The sequence below is a fragment of the Corvus hawaiiensis genome, chromosome Z (genome assembly GCF_020740725.1).
Source record: "Corvus hawaiiensis isolate bCorHaw1 chromosome Z, bCorHaw1.pri.cur, whole genome shotgun sequence".
In the NCBI taxonomy this organism is placed as follows: domain Eukaryota; kingdom Metazoa; phylum Chordata; class Aves; order Passeriformes; family Corvidae; genus Corvus; species Corvus hawaiiensis.
In genome coordinates this window covers 10,569,847-10,594,778 of record NC_063255.1, presented here as the reverse complement: position 1 = coordinate 10,594,778, position 24,932 = coordinate 10,569,847, and the positions used below count along the sequence as shown (strand labels likewise).

Below are 24,932 nucleotides of genomic sequence, written 5' to 3'. Positions count from 1 at the left end.
TTTGCTGATTGGGTTTTTTTTTCAAATAAAACTTGTTTGTAAATTAGCAGGACTTTTAAATGATCTATCACAATACTGGCTTCATTTCTGACCATTAGGAGTGGAGAATGTTGCTTTACAAATGTTATTAAAAGGACAATGCTCGTAGGAGTACTAGAACTTTGCTTAAGAGGGGAAAGAACTATTGTCACAGTGATTTTCCTTTTGAAACCCACACGAAAGGATGTTCTTACAAAAGCATTACAAAATTGCATAGACTCATGTTCTTTTTAGGTTTGAGGATAAAAGGAGGAGAAAACAATACTTTTGATTCTCCTCTGGTTTGATTTTTAAATTTCACTGGTTCATTTCTAGTTTGTCAATATCATGCTTGTTCTGCCTTTACCTCAAGTCTTCTGCTGCCCTTCCCTGCCTTCCTCTCATACCCACTTACTGCCCTCTTGTGCTTTGCTTTCCAAACATGTCATTTTTTCATCCTTCTTTTCTCCTATGTCTTTGTCCTCCTTTTTCTTTCTCTTTTTCTCTCTGTTTTGGCTCTGTTTCTCTACTCCCACTGCAGGTGTTAGCTGTGCTGTAGCTTTTCCTTTGTTAAAGGAAGTTCTGTATTGTTCTCAGGCTGGCACTTGTGCTGTTTGCTTTCCTAACAAACACCACTGTACAGGTGTTTGCTGCTGCCTGGTTTTGCGAAGTGTGCTCCACAGTGCCCTGCCCCTTGTGAGCTCCATGCCCCAGACACCTCCACCAGGCTCTGGGGCTCAAGACTTGGTTCCTCCTTGTGCCCTGGTCAGACCAAGACCTGGCTACCCTTATCCGGTTCCAGTAGTTGCCGTAGTGCTGTCAAAGTGCCCCCTCCACACATCTTCTTGTTTATTGGAAGGGAGCTAATGTTAAAACAAGGGAAGTGAGTTGCAAAATTTAGGCAGGACCGTTAAGATATGCCCTAGAGTGACTTTTCATTAAGTTTTGTCAAGTTGCAGCTCTTAACCTGGGTTCACACCTGACAATCTAACTCCCTATGTCCTCTGAGTGCTTTTGACTTATAGTTTGGGAAGGTGTTTTAGCCTGGATTGGGAATGCTGGGTTGAATTTAGCTTGCCTTTCTAGAATGCTTGTCTTTCTAGTGCCGGTTCTGAGCACCAGTCTCTGGTAGTTTGGGAGGGGCCACATCTCAGCAAGGATAACCCCTCATTGTTGCATGGTGGGGAGCAATGTATTTAGTTTTAGACAGCTGCTAACTCTGAGCTGGGCTTCAGACAAGAAATTGCTAGTACATATGCAGGAGAAAGAAGAATGTTGAAAATTTTTTCAGTACTGTAGAATTTGTTTGGACTTGCTTCATGCCCATGGAGAAGGGCATGAAAGACCTTTTGTGGTATTTGCTAATTGCACATTCTATTTGCCCACGGGACCTCATTTGTGCTTTCATATTTCCTCATATGCTCTACCACATAATGCTAGTCAATACTGAACATCTCCAGCAATGGCTGTAACAGATAAAAACATTACACATTATTATTTTTGTACATAATTTCTTGAAAATGTCATTTCAATTTAAGTTACAACTATGTAAGCAATTAAGAGAGAATTGGAAATGGGTTTTTTTACATTAACTGCCTTTCATTTACAGATACCATGACCTTTGGCTTTGCTTCTCTTTATTTGTTGTATATGAAGGCAGGCCAGTAGATGGGGCTTGCCTGCAACAGAAATCACTTGATTCTACCAGTGCACATGGGAGGGCATGATTTGAAAAGCACATAACAAGTGCCATGGACATGACACATGTGCACATCCTTTCTGCTCCCTGTACTGTCTCATGGGCAATGGTACCAAGTAACGCTGCATGATTGCTATTTCCCTCAATCCTGAGCTTTATTTACTTAGTTTTTGTGTACTACCCTTATGGACCACATCAATGAGCCATGTTGATTTCTGTTCTATGGATGCTTAGTAGCACAGGAAGTGTGGGAAACCAGCACAGCCGTTGGACTTCTATGCTACGGAATAAGATCTGCTTCTGCAGGCTTTTATGCTTTTAACTACATCAGTCTCACTTGACAAAAGACAGAAGTTTTTTTCTGAAAGAACAGCCTGAATAGTTATCTGTTTTTCAGGGATGCCTACATAATGTATTTCAAAGTAGCCGTCACCAAATTAGTCTTCAACGCAGAGGTAAACACTATTCAACTTTCATACTTCTAAGCAAAACACCTGAATTTATCATGAACTATTAAAATATTTAGACTTACTCCATGGGCAAAATATTCTCCTACGCAGCATTTCCATTCTGTTTTCACTGTAATACAGCATATTTGAGTTATTAAGCTTTGCTTTGTTTCTGTCAAGTATTTCATACAAAAGGATCTGATTTGTTACTGCTATGAAAGAAATTTTATTCTTTCCCCAAAAAAGAATAAAGAACTTGTTGGTCCTTTATGGGCAGGTTTTACTTAGGGCAAAAACTGGGTCAGGTTAGCAAGCAGCCTGATGAAGAAGCAACCTAGTTGTTGTCTCCCTGTACTGAGTCTCCCACTCTCTGTATAGGATGTCTGACAATTTATTAGTACTAGATTGTGCCTATTTAAAATATCATCCACTGACACCAAATGTGGTTCATTTTGCTGCCCAATTTAAACAAATTAGAATTTGCTGGTAGCATAGAAATCAACTGGCTCTTATTAAGTGATGCAGCCTTTGATGAGCTTGGTGGGTTCAGGAGCAAGACCTAATTGACAGAGCATTTACTGCCAATGTACAAATTCGAGCTACAGGAAATAGCACTGCAGCTCTTCTTAGCTGCTTTCAGTGTTAAATGTAACGAATTCCCTTCCTTATATTGCATTTCCACCTTTTTCTATTGCGCTCTAGCAGTGACACATTGTATGTGCTTTCAGAGTGGATTATATGAAGAGATGTGCTGTTGCGTAAGGTTTCATCTATCACTGATTTGCGTATTGGGACATGTTATACTTCTGTAAGTTTAACTTAGCTGTAAGTTTGACTGGTACAGGATGTTCTGATAATGGATAATTCTATGTATACCTTCAAAAATTCACAACCAGAAACACCTCCTTTTGTTCAACTAAAGTACAGCGCCTTTTTTTCATTTTCTGTTTAATTAGATTGGTTTTTATGAATCAGTCATATCCTCATTATTATTTCACCTACCAAGGTTCCACACTAGTAAGTGGGACATTTCTGTACAACTTTTGTACTCCTCCACCGTTGTCCCTGCAGAAGTACTAGAGGTCTGGTACTCCTCTGGCAGTAGGACTTTCCCCAAGATGATGATAAACTGTTTTGCTAGACCCCAGTTACACATATCAGTTCTTTACTCTTCCACTTGCAGCTCCTTTTAAAGTTTTATTTCATTAGATGGACTTTTAAGGAAGGGAGGGAAGGGAGAAGAAAAAGGAAAGAAAAACGGAAATTCAATCTCTAAAGGAATTAGCTTTCTGACACTTTTTTCCATGTTTTTTTCCCTGTTGAATTGGCATATTTGGTCAAGCCATTATCTTGAACAAAGCAAGTGGTTTTATTAATGACAGCTTGACTGGAACTTACTGGATTAGATAGGAAAAGAGCAAGTGTACATCCATGCTTTGTTTTGCTCTTCTTTGTTTTGCTCTTCTAGTCTATTTAAAATCTCGGTTTGACAGCCTTTACCTTCAGTACCCTGCTGCCTTTTTGTCTAAATGCATTCACCTGAGCTATTGCTTACAGTTATCACATTCTGGGACAGTTTGTTCAGATGGAGCTCACACAGGGTCCTGCACAACGCTGATAACTGACTGGTGTGGGAAACAAGGAATTCATGAGCTCTACTCCAGGAATGCCAAGACTTACACAAGTCAATATGTTAAAGTTTTCTTCAGTCAGTCACAAAACCTGTGGTTTTGAAGGCTGGAAACTTGACACAGAAACTGGAAACATTTATCATAAGATAATATTTCTTTCAAATAGTCATAAAATTAAAATATATGTATTGCTATAAACCGGTTAACCGGGAATACTGAATCCCAAACAAAAATACTCCCTGTTCAAAAATTCTTGCGTCTGTTGAAGGAACATCTATAAGAGAAAGAATTAACAGTCCTATCATGATGAAGTGGAAAAGAGAGACTTAGGGATGCATTCCTCTGACGTTAGGATGTAAGTGACCAAGTCTTAATTTGTTTTCTGCATTGGTAATCCTCTCCATTGCAAATTATGCCATTCTGGCTGTGTTATTATCATTTTCCTAAAAGAGTTTGTACATCTGAAAGTGTCCATAAAGCTGGTAAATTCCAGAGAATTGATTATTAAGACATTGTCTACAATGTCTTAATAATCTAATCTAAGATTCTGCTGGACCTCTCAAAATCTAAGTGAAGTTTTATTTGATTCAGTTCATTCCATTATGTTAAAAAGTGACAGCATTACTTAATTTACCCCAAGAGATGAGAACATGGCTCTGCATGGTCTTTAAATATTGTATATTCTAGCTATAAATACAGCTATAAATACATCAACAAAAATATTATAATTTAGGGGAGTTTTCCAGTATATAATTTTCTCAAATTCTTAATCTGTTACAGTAAAAATAACTATATATGCATGTAGCTAAGGATAGAAACAGGAAAAGCCATGTACTTCCTTCCACACTATCTGTTTATAGAAGAAGGGAGAGACACATATCTTCCTGATTATAGATATTATGCAATTGAGGTAATTTCATTCATGTCTTTGAAGTAAAGGCAGAAATTTTAATTCATTCTTCTTTCTTCTGTTTTTTTCTTCTGTTTATCTTTCTTTGTTTTGCTTTTATATAAGTATTTGATTTTCAATTAAATAAGAAAATTCAAGTTTGAAAGCTGGAACACACTTTTTAAAAGTATAAATATAATGCTATTGTTGAACCTTTTATTCTTTTACTTTGGATTTATGTTATGACAATTTGCAGTTTCGTGATCATGTGCTGTTTCTAACAAAGACATCTACCACATGAAAACTGTAAAACTTCTGGTCAATCCCAGAAGCACTTTGGAGTTTTGCCAAAGCTGTCAAACATTGAATACCATACCAGAAAATTCAGGCACAATAGTAAAAATATTCTGGTTTAATATTTTTTGAAAAAAGAACAGTGCCATTTTCTTCCACTTGTAGCAACAGTTCATTTCAAAATTTTTTTCAGCTTTAAAAAAAACTTATTTAAAGTTGAGTGAAATATAACATGCTGGCTAAGGAAAAAAAAAGCCAACTTTGTTTAAATCTTTCTAATCAAACTTCAGTTATCTTAGGATGGCAAGATGAATTCTCAATGCTTTGGGGAGGCAGAGGAGGGGACGGGAGGGCAGGAAGTTTAATCTAACCAGGTTGTGAAATATATTTGCTCAGGCCTTTTTTATTGTTCAAAGTGTACAATTGTATGGGATGAGCAAAACAGAAATTCATAATACTCATGTATTAGTTACTGTCTGATGTGGATGCTTGGCAGTGTATAATGTAGAGCACACAATTTAAACCTTTGAGCCCAAGAAACACAGATTGTTCAGGCATGGCTGTGTCTGTCTGAGCCATAAATAAAGGAGTCAACGTTCAGGAAGGCCACAATATCCTCTTGTGTAGGAGGAAGTGCATAGTGCTTGTGGATGACTGTATCTCAATGCTTTTTCTGACTTTGAGGGTAAATATCTTATATCAAGTACTATCACAGAATCACAGAATGGTTTGGGCTGTAAGGCGCTTGTAAAGATCCTCTAGTTCAATCCCCTGCAATCAGCCAGGACATCTTCAACTAGACCAGGTTGTTCAGAGCCTTGTCCAGCCTGGTCTTGGATGTTTCTGGAGTGGGGCACCTACCACCTCTCTGGGCAACCTGTTCCAGGGTTTCAGCACCCTGATATAAGCCGTTTCTTCCTTATATCTTTAATGAAATTCAGATATTCACAGCTGTGATACTGCCAAAACATTCTCAAAGGACTTTGCACACAGGGTGTAGTAGCATCATGTCATTCCCTTTTCAGGGATCATTTCACCACCCAATACCTGACGAACATCTGCATCTTAAGTGTCTTTTGGAGAAATTTCCTTAAATAAATGATCATATTTCCCAGTCTGTGAAGAGAGGTAGACAATTCCATGTGCATTTGATCTTCCTCTGAAAGCTTTCCAGGCCAAATAGGGAACACTGGCAATTAGACCATTCAAAATCAGGAAAAAGTTAAGGCTTTACTTTGAAAGCAATGAGTCATACCTGAAACTTTTGCTTTTATTTTTCTCACAAGGGTTGATGAGGCTAAATTATTGTAGCAGTCATTTTATGACCTTTCACTGTTTCAGTTTTGACAAAGAATAGAAATTATGGATATAGAAATGGCATGTGGCCTAACAGGCCATGCTTAGAGGTCCCCTTATCTCCCTCAGAACAAGGTTATATCCACACAGCGCTGTGCACACAAACCTGAGCTCAGCTCAAGGTAGCTTCTGTCATGAGCAGGCATTGTGACACGTCTCAGGTAGGTACGTGCTGAGCTGTGGTGAGTGTGGTAGAAGCTCTGCAGTACCGGATTTGAAGATCCTTGATTTGAAGGTCCTTGATTGCATCTCAAGGAGGGAAACAAAGCTGGTAAGAGTGCTAGTGACAGGGCACATGGGAATGGTTCAAAACTACACCTGGAGAGGTTTAGACTGGACATTAGGAAGAGTTTCTTTAAGTGGTCAAATGCTGGAACAAGCATCCTAGAGAGGGGGTCAATGCTCCAAGTCTGCCAGTGTTTAAGAGGTATTTGGACAGTTCCCTTAATAACAGGCTTTAACCTTTGGTTAGTCCTAAAGTGGCCAGGCAGTTGGACTGGGTGGTTGTTTTAGGTCCCTTCCATCCAAAATAGACTTTTCTATTCTATTCAGTTACAGCTACAGGGCTGGCAAATCCCCACGCCAAGTGTCAGGCTGTAATACTATCACTTCTACACTGTACAAAAGAGAGATTGGCCCATCTTGTAAATTTGGATTCTATAGTCATTTACATGTATGCACATGAGAAGAATTAAATCTTGCTTCATTATACATAAGGGATTAGAAGAAAATTTAATTATTCATTAAAAGTGCTGAGTTTCATTTTAATAGCATGTTAGTCTGGGTTTTGGATTTGTTTAATGTGTATCCTTCTGTCCCCTGCTTTTTTTCCTGACAGACCTTTTGCAGTGGCCGCAAATCAGCAAATGCAGATCACCTGAAATGGAGACATTCTCATGTTATTGGACTGCTGGAAATTTTTATAACCTCACTGCTCCAAGAATAATACAGCTCTTGTACAAGAAAAGGTAATAAAAGCTGAAACAGGAAAAGAGAGAGAAGTTACTTATTTTGCCATTCTTGTTAGGTTGTTACTGTTAATTTTTTTGCTGTGATATGAGCCATTCTGTTTTTAAGGGTATAAAACTATGTTTTAAGTACATTTTTTTCAATGTCAGAATTTATTGGTAATTATTATGCCATTTGCAGCAACAAACATTATTTGACAGATAATTAAGAACACATTCTTATTAAATTTAGCCCAGGTTGCAGAATCCAAAACTGAACACTATATGGCTTGGGTAAGGATTTCTTAGTAGGCAACTTCAGTTTGTTCTGTATCTGTCTAAACTGCAATACCGCGATTCCTTATATCTGTGCACAGATGTGGAAGTTTTCAAACTTTTATTAAAGTTTTATAAAGTTACCATTGATCAGTTGCTGTGATAAAGTCTGAAGGTACAGGTCCAGGTCCAGGTAAAAAGGCTGCTCTGATATGGGGATAATGTTTCATTGAGTCCTGTTCAATTATGATTCTTCAAGCTTTTTTAATTTTCAGGTTGTTACAATGATTAGCCTGAAAAAGGACATGGACATTACCAGTAATGGCTGTTAAATAAAATAGGCCTTCTGTTCACAGGAAAAGGAGGATGTGAATTTCTGTTCCCTCTAATGAATAGAGTTTTGATCTTTTTGATCTACAGACACTTTTTGATGATTATGATGATGATGATACATTTCCATAGCAGACTTAAGCCTAACAGCAAGGCTGGCTTTCTTAGTTACTCTGAGACCGCTCAGAAATCAGAGAATCATGGAATAACAGAATCATAGAATGGTTTGGGAAGGAAAGGACCTTAAAGTTCACCTATTTTCCAACCCTCTGCCATGGGGAAGGACACACTCCTTATGTTTAAATGTTTAGCTGACAGTTGTCAATAGCATATATGATGAGGTTACAAACGTTAAAAATTAATTAAACTCCACGATGAAGCAATACCATGTACATTGAGCAGATTACATATTTCATCTTTGTCCTAGAAATTAGAATACTGCAATAAAAGATGTGGTAAAAGTACTTCTGTTTCAACAGGCAAGCAATAGCTAAAGCTCAGGACTGAATTCTGTCATCTAAACCAGTCTTCTGTTCACAGAAGCCATAGCATCTAATCATGTGCACCTTTACCAAGTCCTGACTGGCAGAGTTACAGCATTTCATTCAGAATAGTGTCTGGTCTCATCAGCTGGGCACAAGACCAGTGGCAGAAATGTTTCTTACTCTAATTTATGTAGCATCTGCCTTACCTAGTTTTTAGAGCACCCACTCCAGTATTGAAGGCTGCACTTGGCGTAATTGATGTAATCATGCCTCTGAACATTTTCAGTGGCTCTTAGTAAGAATAAGCATTTATGGTACATATTTTTAACAAAGTAGGACTGTAATTTTTGAAAAGATCGTTTTTCACTTTGTATTTGTGCTGAGAAAGAGTATTGAGATAAAAACAAACAACAGCAGGTCTGTTTGCTATGAGATTTGTTTTTCTAAGGTGACTTCAGAAATGTTGAATACATCTGTCACTTTTCCTATAGAGTATTAATAACTACTTAGCCATTCCTATTTTGTTTTAACTGAAGACCTTTCTGAACCTACTGAGTAGTCTAAGCTTAGCTGTAGTTAAAATAATGCTATCTCAATCTGAAGTTTATGCCACTCTATAACTCTACTGGTTTGTCTTTTTTATGAGCTGAAATGGATGTGATATCTCCTGCTGCAGTTCTTTTATTTACAAAGAACATTTATGAATTTTTGAAAAAAGTCATTGTGAAAATGTAAAAGAGGTTTTCTTGCTAGCAATTCCAAGCTTGTGCTTTAGAAGTTCTGTATCCCATGCAATGTAGCCCGTCCTCAGTCACAGCACTGTTTTTCTCTTCTTTTACATCGTATGGTCCTGGGTTGGTTTGTGCTCCTGCAGCATCCACAGCTGGGCACTTTCCTGAGTGTGAGCCATCAGTGCTTTTGAAGCAGCATCCAAAGCTCAGAAATGCCGTTAAGAGTACATGAGTGCCTAAACTTAGTTATGAAGGTTGCTTCAGTAGTGGTTTCATTGAAAATCACCATCAATACTGACATATTTTTCTCCCTTTCATAAATGTTAAAACTTATCAGTACTGTGTCTTTTAACACCTGTAATTTGGACTTCGTAAGGTCTATAAATCTCTCTCTCTCTCATGAATATTGCATTTTTGTTGTCATTCTAGTAATGAGGAAGACTGGAAAGAATGCCCTGATTATATCACTTCAGGAAAAAATAGCTGTTATTTCAACGCGTCCTACACCTCTGTGTGGACACCATATTGTGTTCAGCTTGCCAGTAAAAATGAACTGTACGATAAAAAATGTTTCAGTGTTGATGAAATAGGTATGCTTGCATTATGTATCTTACCTCTATAAGCTTTTATATTACTCAGACTGTATTTAAACATTGCCTCTCAGAAAAGTTAGTATCTAAAATATATGATACATAGGAAGGGATTTGATTTTGTAACACCTGTAATGTGATCCACACCAGAAAATATTGCCTAGATTGGAAGAAAGCTTAAAGGATAAAAGCAAATATGTAGTTTCTTTTTCTAAATACTAGTGGTCTCTTAAATGTGTACATGTTCAAATGAGCTTGTCTTTGCTGTCACTTTGAGTTCTTTCTAAATGGATGCTACATCTCCTTGTCCAGCAAGGTTGGCATTAAAACCTTGATTCTCCAAAGCTCTGGAAGCAAAACACTATTTTGTTCCTGAATGAACTGTAATCTAAAGCATCAGGATGTTTAGTATTTCTAAGCTAGGATTTATATTTATGACAATATGTATTGTGACTTTGCTGTGCCTGGAACTTTACAGATGTTATTGCTTGTTCAGAGTGGTAGTGTACCACCATTAACTGCATATCCAGATAATTTATTCCTTCTATGATTAGAATACCCAGTGCTCTCTTTTATTCAGCTGAGCAAATTTAGATTAGTTTTTCGAATACCAAAGTTTTTCAATGTACTTGTATATTAGCTACTAAATATTTCTCTTTCTGTGCTACTCCAATTATTGCTTTTATTTCTAGTAAGAACTCTAGATTTAAATTTTGATGGATAATTGTTTATATCTAGTGTTTTATAATCTGCTGTTCAGAAATATACTTCAATAGGGAATACATTCTTAATCTTCTTTATAAGTTGCTTGGGTGAGATTTGTGCAGAGCACGTCTACTGCCAATGGCAGGGTGCCTTCTTGTTACGAAACTTGTAATGACTTTGTCATTGCAATATATTCAATTTTCATCAGAAAATACATGGTTAATATACTTTTTAAGTCCTGAAATAATTTATCAGTGTGTAGTAAGAATTATCATTTCATATTGAAAACTGGCTGTTTTATTCCAAATACTCTGTTTAAACAGTACTACCTGATCCTCCTGTCCGCCTTAACTGGACTCTGCTAAATACTAGTCAGACTGGGATCCATGGGGATATCCAGGTAAGATGGGATCCACCACCAACAGCAGATGTTCGGAAGGGATGGATTACTCTGGAGTATGAGTTGCAGTACAAAGAAGTTAATGAGACAAAATGGAAGGAGGTATGAAACAAATATTTATTATGCAATAGTCATAGCACAGGGCAGGCTTGTTCTGTCCCTAACATTTTTGTACCACCATATGAAAAATATGTTTGTAATTACTAATTAGACAATACCTTAATTCTTAAACAATATGCCTATATTTTGTCTGACATTTTCTAGCAAACACTGTAACTTTGTGTGTCAAGATAGTTGACAGAGAGGATAATGAAAAACCCAGAAACCCCTGTGTTAGATAAGTAACTACAGGAATAGCCAGATATATGCAAGTTTCTTCAAGGATAAAATATTTTTCTATTGTTTTTTGAAACGTCAGCTATTTAAAAAGTGCATGGTTTTTCAGTAGTCAGAACAGGAATATTTTGTTTGGTAAATGCCACCATGTCAATTCAGGTTCTTCAGAGTGCCTGTAAAATTTTAATATTTATAATTATCATTTCAGAAAGAGAGAAAGAGAAAGAAAGAAGAGAGAATGAGAAAGAGAGAGAGAGAGAGAGAGAAAGAAAGAAAGAAAGAAAGAAAGGCTTTGAGTTACAATTTAATATTTGATACAAAAAGCAGATAAAAATAATGCAACATAGATAAAACTTACAAATTGCGTAACAGACATCAAGGGCAAATTTGTGACTATGTGGATAGTCTATGAAAGTATAAAACAAAATATTTCAAATCTTTTAGGTTTTCAATTTGAAAATCACTTAACTTCTTGTGAAGTTCATTTTTCTGTTACAGGGCAGATATTGTACCCATCTTACCTGAATGCAAAGGCTAAATGCCAGTGTGTCATGGCATATTTGTATATGCAGAACTTTTCTTCAATGCAGTAAGAACATCATGTCAGAGCAGAATCCTTCCTTTGCTTTCTTATTAGTATTAACTGAGTTAGCTGGCAGAAAAAAACCCCAGATAATACTGTTACAAATTTGTCTTTAAGTATGAAAGGCAAATTTAAACAATTTGAACATAGGGAAATCCTCAACTGAAACACAGTCAAACTGGTTTGCTTGCCTTTCACCTGTGAAAGACCTTGGCCCCCTCCTCACTTCTGATCCTTCTCAGTGTTAGCATTTTCTCCTTACACTACTCCTTATTAATAAGCCTACAGCCAGACAGGCCTATAATGTCTGCAACGTTTTTTGCCTAATACTTCTCTGTCTTTTCTATCTATACTGATTTAAGCTGTACTTAATATATTAGCCCCTGTTTTAAAGCCTATGAAATGAGTTAAGCTTAGGCAGTAAATCAATAGTCTTTAAGAAATTGAAAATCTGTAGCTTTTCAAAAGAAAGTGTCAATACAAGTATCTCTCTAAAAATGCACATTTTTGATGGTTTTTCTTATAAGCCTTTAGGTATCAGTCTTATAAATACTGTAATAAAGCTTTGTTCTTGCTCCAGTACTATCAATAATCCCAGAATGCTTTGAGAAGAGTTCTCTGGAGAGCAAAGATTTGAAGATCAGTGTTCTTTCAGAACACAGATAAGGAATTCCGGACTGCTATACTTGCCTCAAGAGACAAAGTATTATAGATTATGTTGTACTTAAGCTGTGTATATTGTATGGTTTTGTAAGCCTTTCAGCTTAGGAGGATAAACATGGAATAATTCACTGAGACACTATCTGAGCACAAATTTCTGAACACAGTCCTGGTCTGGCCGACGACAAGAGCAAATTTCTGATTAACAGTGTTGAAGCAATGCTAGAATTTCACTCTTTGGATTCCTTGCTACAAATATTTTCTCAAATGAGTGTTGAAGCACGTTAAGAGATAAATGTCTGGTTTTACATTGTCAAGTTATACATGTCTAGTTATTACTAGTTTTTTACACAAAGGATAATCTTTGACTGCTTAAATATACCATAATGATTTGTACATATAACTAATACAAAAATTAATTTATAGTACAATAAAGTCTCTGATAAGACTTTATTGTACTAAGTCCCCCCCTTACTGAGACTTGTTTGTAATTTTTTTATATGTTTGGGGATGATTGTTTGATTTTTCTTGTATAGCCTTTATTATTTTTCAATATATTTACTAATTGAAAATAAATAACATCTTAATTGAAAGAGGATGAAACAATAATTAGTAAAGTGTTATAACAGTAAGTTATAGTGATAAGAGGACCAAAATTATTTTCTGAGAAACATTCTAAACCCAATAAAATATCCACCCTTACATAATGGGTGCTCATGAGACAAATTATTAGTTACCTTTTATGATGTTTCTCTCTTATGACTTTTACTTGATTACTTGACTAAGAAAAGTGCTGTTCATCTATTCACTTCATGCTGAACTTTCCCCAGTCTATACATCCTGCCTCATCCAGGTGTCTTTCATAAAGGCTCTGATTTTGTATTCATACTGCTTTTTCCAAGTGACACCATTATTTGGGATGCATGTAAACTTACCTATGAAACTTCAGTGAACTATTTCTTTGTGGCTTAATAGCATGAAATAGGTATATATTGAATTTCCTTCTAATGCTTTCCAACTGGATATTCTTCACATGTTAAAACATTGGTGGTGTAGAGCAATGGTTCTCCACAATCTTATGCTCAACTACTAGCAGAGAAAAGCAGTCTGCCTCCTCCAAAATCTGACTGGTTGGTTCTAAGAACACTGGAGCCTGGAGTCACCAGGGATCAGACAACTCCAGAGAACACAGCCACCAACAGATTGTGTCTCAAGTTTAGGTTATGCATCTACAGAGATTATAGGACTGTACTGTTGAATTGTCCTTCAAATTCCCAAAGCCCACTGCTTTCCAGATATTTTAAATCCTAGCCCATGAAGGTTTTTTTCTGGTATCATCCATGATTCTGAAGTAAGAGTAGAATATAATATCTGCCACATGAATTTCTATTTTGAGGACACTTTCCTTATTTTTTGTATACTTTTCTTGGGCTGTTGGAATTAAAATGCATATTCTTAGAGGAGTAATAGAAAAAGGGAGAAATTTCACCCATTAGGATCTCTAATGTGATTTCCCACACTGTTTGATATGCAGCAGTGTCTAAGTATGTTGCAGTTAAAATAGAAGTTTCAAAGACCAACAGTCTGATGCCAGCTCTCACACAGTCTCCATTATCACCTTTTGTATATAGCTGAAGATTTTGGGGACCTAATACAGTGTTGTCCAAATAAAAACACTTTTAACATGCAATATGTCTGGCTATAACAATTAAACCTGTAGAGAAGATTGCAGTAGTTTTAGAACTCTCCGGTTATTTTAACAATATTTTTGGCATTCTTCAATCAGTAATGTTGTGTTATAACAGTAGAAAGGATTTACAACCTGATAAGATCAGTGAAAGATGTTCACACTATCTACTTACGGCTTTTAACTGGGGGAAGCTGCCTTTCTTCACTGACTGTATTTATAGAGCTTGGATTCTCTGCTTTTGGTGCCTTGAATCACAGAAATGCCTGATGACTACTAAGTCAACAGTAAATGGTGTGAATTTTCTCTGAACCCTTCTTGCGGTATCCTTAAAATTCCCAGTAGCAAAAACACCCTCAAATTTTTCTTTCTGAAATCAAGCAGTAGTGTAAAATTTCCGGTACAACTCAAACAAATAAATCACAGTCCCTCTGTCTTTACAGTTAAAACCCAGGCTCTCAACAATGGTTCCACTGTACTCTCTGAAGACAGCAAGAGATTACGAGATACGAATCCGATCAAGACAACGAACTTCTGAAAAATTCGGGGAGTTCAGTGAAATCCTCTATGTATCATTTTCTCAAATAGGCATTGGATGTGATCATTGTACGGAAGGTAAATAAGCAAAGTGTTTTTATAGCTGTGATTATTGTCTTTTTGGTGATGGGATGGAGGGTATTTTCCACCATGTTGTATGGTTGAATACATAGATAATTCAGCCTACTGAGAATCATATGGTGAGATTAAGAATGTTCAAGTTCCATGTACAAGTTCCAAAGCAAACTCAGCAAGATTGTTTCACAGCTCATCAGAGAGCAAGAATACGAACAGCTTTAAGAATCAGAGATAACTGCTGTTGCACATCTCATAGAGTCTAAACCAAAATTAAATCTCATATTTCATCATCTAAAATGAGCACTTCATTTGGGAAGAGAAGAATTGTGATTTCTTATAATACTGTTGGCCAAGTTGGTTTCCAGAATTATGTGCTTTTCTGATCATCCTGATATACTGTCAAGGGCCTTGAGTGTTTTTCTCATTCTTGCTTGCGACTGGTAATCATTTTAAAGTGCTGTTAAAGACAGAAGAAGAAGCAGCCATTAAGAATCACATTTTTTCTATTGAAAGAATGATATAGTTCCTTTCCCAGAAGTGTTCTCAGGTCTGAGCTACTAAATTAACTCTTCAAAATATGAGGTCTTCAGCAAGTAATTTTAACAAGCTGCTTCACTTCATTTTCCAGGGTATTAGTGAAGGTATAACATCAAACAATCTGTAACTCTTCACTTTCAAAATCTTACTATATTCTCCTTTTTAGCTCTTCCTATTACTAGTTCTCATTTCTAATTTATAGGAACAGTTAATGTTTTCTACATGTGGCATCATTTTATTAACCCCATCTGCATTAAGAGGTCAAAGTTTTCATACGAATTAAATTAAAATACTAGGAAAATCCAGTAGGCCATCCTACAGTCAGTTTTCTTCAGTCACTGCAACTCAGATTCTCCAAGGTGATCTTAATCCACACACCTCACACAGCAGCAGTGAGCTGATTTGATTGAGAATTTAATTTTACTTATTTGTATATCACTTTCAGGAACACAGAAATAAACTTCAGATACTTTTCATGTATTAATAATTTAAAGTCGTCTAATGCTATGTTCTAATTTCTTGAAGTAGCTGGGCATTTGCTGGTCTCACTGATATGACAATGACTTACCAAAAGAGAGACCTGTTTAATGCAGACATACCCATATAGAACTTAACTGATGCCTGGAAGCATGTCTGGTCAAAATCTGAGCTGGGAATACAGGTCTCAAACTTGTACCAGAATTCTATATTTTGTTTTTTCTCTGAAAGGTCATTTATCGTCATATCACAACACGTCATAGTGTTCTAAAGCTTTCTGTCTAGTATTCCTTGGTCCAAAAAAAAAAAAAGAGTGAAATTTTTATGGAAAACTTAAAGTTATGAAGAAATGAGAAAAATCTAAGACTAAAGATAGAACAAATTTCTCTATGCTTTGTAATCTACAATGTCATATTACGCATAATGGAATCTAGTATTCAAGAGATAAAGCATTTCATTTATCTGCATTGTTCTTCATTTCTACAGAATTGCTTTTCTCAATTAATTTCTAAATTCTTTGTAGCCATCCACAAGGTAAATAAAAGGGATATTTTTTTTTCAGTTGATTCAGTTGGTTCACAACATAATTAATCTTTAACTTTTAGAAAGAGATGTGGTATGTTTTTCGACACCACCACACTTTAGCTTTTGTGAGAGAAAAATAGTTTGCCTGTGATTCATGTCCTATTACTAAATATTCTCTCAGCCTGGATGAACAAGTAGTAGCATGTCTGTGGCATTATACACTATCAGAACTACTGATACCATGTTCCAAGCAGGCAGAATGTTCCTCATGGCTGATTTTGCTATAGGTATTATCTTTACTAAGATCTTGTTTAGATTTATGAAATCAGTCTGGTTTTGCAAGGAGTCTCAGTGGATTCATAAATGCATGGAGAGATACTGAGACCAAAAGCTGCCATGGATTAGGAATGGTACTCCCCAGTTCACTGCCGTGACTGAGACTGTCCCAAACCACACCCCGCTCACTCGGTACCCCCTTCTCCTTCCTGATCCAGCGGGATGGAGTTGAGAACTGATGACAGAAAAAGTGAAGATCATGGATTGAGATACGAATGGTTTACTGGAAATAGCAATGAGATAAGAGAACAAACAGTAACAGCAACAATATTTGTAGCAAAAGTATACAAAAGAGAGGGTGGTTCACACACAGAGATGCTCACTGCACAGACAAGCAATGTCAGACAATGCCACCACATTTTTCAACCAGAAGTCACATCCTTTTTCTTGGAAGCCAGAGAGTTCCTTTGTCTGTCCCTAGCAACGACATGCGGTGGTATCGAAGAACCTCGGAGTCCTGGCCAGAACTAGAACAAAAGCACATTTTTATTTCTGCTGAACACAGAACTTTCACATTTACGTAACAAAAATTTTCATCACTTTTTACCGCTTTGGAATCCTCAGGTGGTAGAAGACAAGGTTGAAATTAAAGATGTGACAGTGACGGAGATTCCTGCTTATATGTTCATGTTTTGTTGTTTCAGAAGTTGAGTTTCCATGGCTCTTAGTTGTTGTCTTTGGAGTGTGTGGGCTGGCTGTAACAGTGATCTCAATCATGCTGTCTAAACAACCAAGGTAGAGAATTTTTATTTGTTGGATTTTATGTACCTGTGGCTTAAAAAAAAAAAAAAATTTTTCAATTATTTCAGATCTGGGGGACTAGGAGCCATTGTGACCATTTTTGCCCATTCTTGTAAACTACATAAAACTAGAATTTGTATGTATTGGGCCTTCAGCACGGGGAATCTGATTATGTTGATCTTCCTCTTACTCTGCAGAACATTTTATTCTACACAATTGATTTACTTAGGCTTTGAAGGGGGTTGGTTTTTTAGTTAATTCAAATTTTCTTAACACTATTTTTATTCACATGCTGTTCAAAAGTTTCATATAAACCTGTGTCTATATATTTTATATATTTGATTTTGTTCTTAGATCATTCCACTAAACTCTACTTCTTGAAGCCAAGGGAAAGAGCTTGAGTCATAGGGGAATATTGGTCTCTGTGGATAAATTGCAGCTTCTGTAGATAACAAGAATAAAATGAAACAAAGCACAGAATTGCATTGTTTGTAAAAATTACGAAATTGTGATATATAAAAATGAAAGAAGAAAACATACATAAAAATGACAGATCTTAAATCAATTAATCCCCTGGTATGTGTGTTCAGGGATAGGTTTTGGCAGAATTCAACTTGGATGTCATACCAGTACTGTTCCACACTATGGAGCAACACCATGGTCAAGACCCAGTGCACCCATGCATGTTGTCAGTGGTCTTGTGTTTACACTTTGAAAATGAACACTAAGTAGTTTTGCACATACGAGCTAATGGTGAAATTTCATTTGACGTACTGAGATGAAAACTATATGGCGCATTTGGAGCAGATAAAAAGAAAATTCTATTAAACAATAATTTTTTATTTTAGTAGGCCCTATGCTTTGACAGAGTTTAATTTCAGGAAGCTATTCCCTGCAATAGCATCCCAATCCCAGATTTAAGAGCAAGGCTACTGATACAATTCATGACAAAAGCTTGAGGTGAGAGAATGGGGCAATGTGCATGTGGGACCAGGAGCTAAGGTCAGCACACTGAGCAACGGGTGGCTTAGTCTCAGAAAATCCTGAGGTCTGGAGCATATCTCTGATCAGACTTTATAAATACCTTCCATGCTAATCATGAATGCTGGAAGAAGCTTTTCTCCACTGAGAAAACTTCTTCATGGGGAAAGTTTTACTGGATGGTTGGCGTGCACCCTTTCCTTCAAAACTGAAGCATTTGGTGGTGGAATGGCAATGTATTCTGCAGAAAAACAGCCTGCATAAGTTTTCCATAATGCGAAATATCCAGGCTTGGTTTCCTCCTGATTCTCAAAAATACCAATTCATATTTTCCTCAGTTTTGATCTCACAGGCTCAGAACGAGTCCCTCTAGGACAGATGCCATAGGTTTAGGTCATTAGAGTTGAGAGATGAAAGCTTGAGTTATGCTAGGCTAAGAAAGGAGCAGAGCATAGTTCTCCCTCCCAAATGTCTTCTCCAGGCAGTGAATGGTAAAATTCTTTGTCTTTTGCATTAGAAGCAATGCCCAGTCCTGTCAGAATACCTGATTTGTGGATTCAACTGTAAAGCACAAGCCCTAAGCTGGTACTCTGATAGCCCAACCAGTTTACACTGCCTCTCCAGGGATTAGGTGGAAAATTACTGGATTTCTGGCTCTCATTGGGCGTGCTGGGCAGAACACTGAGGTTCTGCCCAAAACCAGAAGCATCTGAGGAATTTGGACCTGCTATGGTTAAGCCAAAGGTGCCTAAATTTCTCTCTAGGCAGTCTTTTATAAGTCCTGTGACCCTCTCTGGACCTCACCAAGGTCACTAACAAGGCAGCAAAAGTAATATTTGGATTTGTATCTGCTGTTCCCACACCTTACTTTCTAAAATAGGCAAGTAACCCAGTATAAAGAGAATTCTGAATTTTCCTTTTGTTTATCTGTTTGCAAAAGAAGAAGGAAGGTAAAATAGAAGAGAAAAGCATGACCAGCTACTGTTGGATTATTATTAATGGAAAATTATCTTTCTGTTAGAATTGGAGGGGAGGGGGGAGTCGCGGGGGGGCTGGTTTGGTTTGGTGTTCTTTTTGGTCTCCTCAAAAAGAAAGGAATGCACTTTATGAAGGATTATAATAATACGTATTTCCACAGCCTGCAAATGCACAAACAAATTACTAGTCCTTTCTCTACAAGGGTAATCCCCTGCCTTAATTATATATTACTTGTTGCACTAATGATTCAAAAAGCAGAAGTATCATAGAGATGGAAAAATACTAGACTAAATTTTTGCAGAGTTTTTCAGTTTTATTTATTATTTCTAAAGTAATTCACTCTTTCCACCAATTCCCATTTTCTGTTCCCCTATTTAAATTTATTGGGTGTATGCAAAGCTACTGTGTCCCTGAAAAAATTGTTGGGAAAATCACTGCATACTGAGGCTTGTATCAGATTCCATTGAAAAGTATGTAAAAAGGGAAACTAGGAATTCACTCTCTTTCTATACAGCATTGAACTGTCAAAGACCAGACCCCAAAACGGATTCCCTCATAAATGTAAGGGATTTCAACAAGGAAGCTTGCAGAAAGCTTGTTTCTTAATTTGCAGTGAGGGAAAACATTACTTCTTTTCCTTAGGAGTATTTGAAATTTCATTTTCAAACATTTGGGTTTTGAACTAATTAAATATAAATACAATGTAAGCCTGTCTTATTTCTAACTTCCTTTAAAAAGATGACTGTCAATTAAAAGCCATAATTTTTTTTTTCCAGGTTAAAAATGCTTATTTTTCCTCCTGTTCCAGTTCCAAAGATTAAAGGGATTGACCCAGATCTCTTGAAGGTAATATTGAACTCTAAGATATACAGTGGGAATCTCTGTAGTAGTAGTAGTAGCAGATGGCAACTGTTGTCCCAGGCAGAAAAGTTTTGTAGAAGAAAATTCTGATGTTGGGGGAGTTGCCACAGAATTAGTTTGCATAAAATAATTTTGAAGCCTTTTGCAATTACTACGTAGCTACAGTCACCTTTACCTAAGTTAACATTATAAAAAGGACAAGCATTTGTATTATTTCCTTTATAATTTTTTTTTTTTTGCTTTGCAGAAAGGAAAGCTAGATGAAGTGAATTCCATCTTAGCCTGCCATGACACCTACAAGGCACAGCTATACAATGACGACTTGTGGGTTGAGTTTATTGAGTTGGACATAGAAGACCCTGATGAAAAGAACAGAGCCTCAGATACTGACAGGCTCCTGAGTGAAGATCATCTAAAATCTCATGGTTGCTTGGGAGTGAAGGATGATGATTCTGGACGGGCCAGTTGTTGTGAACCAGATATTCCAGAGACAGACTTCAGTGCAAGCGACACATGTGATGCCACCTCTGACAGTGATCAGTTCAAAAAGGCTACTGAAAAAGAAGAGGATCTCTTGTGCCTTGACAGACAAGATGATGAGTCACTTCCGAGCCTTGCCAACACAGATCCCCAACGCCAGCATGGGAATACTCAGCCTGAAAACAGCCACCCATGGGCACCCTTCGCAGACAGCATTGAGTCACCCCGTCCATCAGCCCATACCCAGATAAGCAACCAGAATTCATTGACAAGTACTGACTTTTACGCTCAAGTGAGTGATATTACTCCAGCAGGCAGGGTTGTACTTTCACCAGGGCAGAAATCCAAGTTGGGGAGAGCACAGCATGAAGGCTGCACAGAGCAAGACTTCACCATGGACAACACCTATTTCTGTGAGGCAGATGTGAAAAAATGCATTGCTGTGACTTCCCATGAAGAGAATGAGCCACATGTTCAGGAACAAAGCTATAATGAAGATGGTTACTTCACCACAGAGAGCCTTACCACTACTGTTGGCAATTTTGGAGCTTCAACAGCAGAACCCCCAAGTTCAGAGATGCCTGTCGCAGACTATACGTCAATCCACATCGTTCACTCTCCACAAGGCCTTGTGCTAAATGCAACTGCGCTGCCGGTGCCAGACAAGGAATTCAACGTGTCTTGTGGCTATGTGAGCACAGACCAGCTGAACAAAATCATGCCATAGCTCTTTTTTGATGAGGTGTGTGTAGTGTTTCACAGCAGAGAGTCAGTTTTGGGCTTGTATGCTGAAACCAAAATGAAGTCTAAAAGTTTTTCGTGGTTCTTATAATTTTATCTGAAATGTTGCAACGTAAATATAAATCAAAATATTCCTATTGTGTTCTGTAAATATTATCTATGAATTTGTCTTGAGGCTGTTTTGTCTTGTTCTTGTGGGTGTTGATTTTTGTGAAATTAAACATTGAAATTACTGTTTAATATACAGTAAATTGTGCATTTTGATAAAGCTAAAAATCAGGTGGTTTAAAGTCTAAGAATTTAGAAAAAACTGCTGTTGGCAGAGATCTTTATATCAATAATTGGGAACTGATCATATAGGTGAAAACACAAAAGTAGCTTGACTAAATAACACATCTGTTTTGATTTACATAAATTGGTAAAATATATTTTAATACTTTGGTCATAAAACCATAAATGTTTTCTATTACACTACACACTGTAATTCAATTATGATGACCCATTTAAGTAATGTAATTGCTGCAGTCCTAAAAAGGAATTTTCTGTTTTATAAAATTTTGTTCACAGCTAAAAGAAAAAATAGATTTTTACAGAGCCATTTTATACCTCCAAAGAAACCCATAGAAAAATTTTGAAATATTGTAGGAACTTAAAATTAACTGATTCTTTTACTTTCTTATGGTAACTAGTAACATGCAATTTAAAGTTCCGTGTAAAATTTTAAAATATACAGAACACTTGGGCAAATTATTCTGTTCTTCATCAGATTCTAGTTAATGCTAATAATAATATATTTTTTATAACCAAAATTTTTTTGTCCACAGTATTAAACACTGTGCAACTAAAATTTTATTGAAAATTTTTGAGAACATGTGAATAAGCTCTGATAACTTAGCAGCATAGTATCTTCATATTTGACCAACTTCTGAAGCCCCTCCACAGCCAAAGGTATCGCTACATTTACTAGTCTGTGCCACATAAAGTCTTGATAAAAATAAATAAATTAAGGACTTCAGAAGTTAGCCAGCAGTTAATTTTTAAAGATATAATAGGATTAAAATACTTCAGTGGAACAAGGGGATCAAGTGCAGTATTGTTCAAACGTGGTTTTCATTTTTGCAGCCTAACAGCATCTCCTCTGACCGTGTTAGGCAGCCTTTCAGAAAGAAAGGAGAGAAAACTGAAACTCAGTGAGGAAGCTCTCTATGTTCTTGTGTATGTTAAGAAACTGATAGAGCTTTGCAATTAATTATTATTGTTTCAGGAGTTACCTTCCTAGGCCATGGTTTCATCACAGCAGGGTTCTTCTTAGAAAGCGAATAGGAACATTCATTTCTTTACTCTGACCTGAACAGAAGTGTATGATGTGCAGCAAATTCAGGTCTTGCTTATGATGTCTCCAACTGAACTCACTGATGCTCTTTTTGTGACCAAGTGCTACACAACTGGGCCCAACTACTGGGTGGGATTTTTAAGTTTAGCACGTACTTTATGATAAATGTGCATTAGATATTCTGCTAATTTGCTGCTATAATTTTCTAACAGCTACATTATTTAGTTTCATATAAAATTTCATAGATGATAGACACTATTGCAAGTAATGCCTATGTGTGTGTTTGAAAGAAGTTTCTTACTCTGTTTCTATTGCCAAAAATAGTTAAATACCTCAGTCAAACTCAGAATGTCATTTTGGTACTTTTCTGGTCACACAAGCCATGATACACCGGTCAGAAGATGTGTCTTTCAGTTTCTATTTAATTTTCTCTATGTTAGTGTTTTGTTTGTTTTTCTCAAAGTTTAATAAATGTATTGTCTTTGATCTGTCTGGACACAATGTGGTTTTTTGCAGGTAATTAATCTTTTTTTAACAGAAAATAGAGATTGTGTTAGGAGAAATCTAGTATTTCTCATTGAATAAAGCATAATGCCACTTTCCATAGAATAGAAACAACAGAAACAGTGTTTTCACTGATGAATATGTATGGAGAGATAGGACATATTGCACCCAGAGCTGGCCAAGACGTGTTACCAGTTTAGCAGACCCATTTACCTGCTGCTGGAACATCCTGTGATTGGCAGGTTGGTCCCCAGCCTGCACCAGTGCATGGGTTTATTCTTCCCCAGCTGCAGGACAGTGCATTTGCCCTTACTGAACTTCATTAGTTTCTCCAGCCTGTCCAGTTCTCACGCAGCCTTTGGGTGTGTCAACCACTCCTCCCAGTCCTGCGTCATCAGCAAACTTGTCCCTTTATCCAGGTCACTTATCAATAAACTGAACTAGACTGGATGCAGTACTGACCCCTGGAGAGCACCGCTGACTACAGGCCTCCAGCTGCACTCTGTACTGCTGACCACAACCCTCTGAGCTCTGACAGTCAGTTCTCAACCCACCTCTTTGTCCACTCATCAACCCATGCTTCCTGAACTTCCTGTGAGGATGTTATGGGAGACAGTGTTAAAAAGCCTTGCAGAAGTCCAGGTAGACCACATCCACTGGTATTCCTTCATCTACCCAGCCAGCCATTCCATAATAGAAGGCTACCATATTCTTCCTGTTTAGTCCCTAAGCTACATGCATTCGTCTACAAGCATTCCAGGGAGATAATCAAGCGTGCAGGTCTCCCAGGAGGGGTGCAAGAGAATTACCACAACCATACACACCCCCCTCCTGGAGGTGGCTGACCTCTTTGTTCTTACCTTTGAAGGCAGCTAGGGAACATCTGTCACTGCTCTGGTTGGCCTAGTTTATTTCCTAATTGGATGCAACTGTGTGAGCATTGCCATTTTTGATCCCACACCTGAGGCCCTTCACTTTAAAGCCCATCTCAAACACATTGGCCAGCCTGCATGTAAACTGCCAGCACTTGTTCCCTTTCTTAGAATGACACTTTGTTCATAGATTACCTGTCAGAGTTTAATCTGTATCAATATCTCTATTCAGAAACCATGTTGGTTCTGAAAAGCAAGAACTCAAGTTGCTCTGCCAGCTGTCTTTTGGTGTCATCAAGAAGCCACTGTGCTTTGTAAGAGTTTGGATTTGAGCCTCTTTTTATCCATCAAAGACAAAGTAAATGTCCAAGGCGTAGTGTTACGAGAAACTTAAAACAGCATAATCTATGCCAGTTTTCATTAAGATAAGAAATAATTCTGTCAAACATAATGACTTATACTACTATTCTTTATTACTTAGGGTGAAACATTTTTTCTGACTGATGATACAGGAAGTGAGATCAGCCAATTTTGAGAGCTGTTCAGTCTGAATGAAAATTAACATTACCAAAGGTATATTTTCCATTTAGAAATGGAGTATTAAAGAGTTGAGTGCTCTATAGACCTGACATGATTTTAGAAATGCTTCAAATTAATGATGACAGTCTCTGTTGGGAACACTTTACTGTCATTTACAGCTTAGTATATATAATCACGTATGCATCAGCATAGTTGTAAGAATGGAAAGTAACTCTCTGGTTCAAAGAGAAACTTAAAACCATACGACATTTAGCCACAGGCAACTTTCTTTCCTGCATTGAGATTTACTATCTCAGGGGCCTACTATCAGACAGATAAAAAGGAGTGCCTGATGCAGACTACCTG

General features: G+C 37.1%; 1 protein-coding gene across 4 annotated transcripts in view; it reads left to right on the top strand.

Moving 5' to 3' along the window:
* The window catches only part of GHR (growth hormone receptor), a 154,297-nt gene extending 131,140 nt beyond the window's left edge, over positions 1-23,157 (top strand). For 3 of the 4 annotated variants that reach the window (XM_048291206.1, XM_048291207.1, XM_048291205.1), the window contains 7 exons: positions 7,175-7,304; positions 9,535-9,695; positions 10,724-10,902; positions 14,510-14,681; positions 17,201-17,291; positions 20,033-20,102; positions 20,365-23,157. In XM_048291206.1, the coding sequence (XP_048147163.1) occupies positions 7,175-7,304; positions 9,535-9,695; positions 10,724-10,902; positions 14,510-14,681; positions 17,201-17,291; positions 20,033-20,102; positions 20,365-21,324 (1,763 nt within the window). In that variant the 3' untranslated portion in view covers positions 21,325-23,157. Of the gene's footprint in view, positions 1-2,909; positions 2,975-7,174; positions 7,305-9,534; positions 9,696-10,723; positions 10,903-14,509; positions 14,682-17,200; positions 17,292-20,032; positions 20,103-20,364 lie in introns of those variants that run through there. The other variant, XM_048291208.1, reaches the window with a different exon arrangement.
* The last annotated feature ends 1,775 nt before the right edge of the window (positions 23,158-24,932 follow it).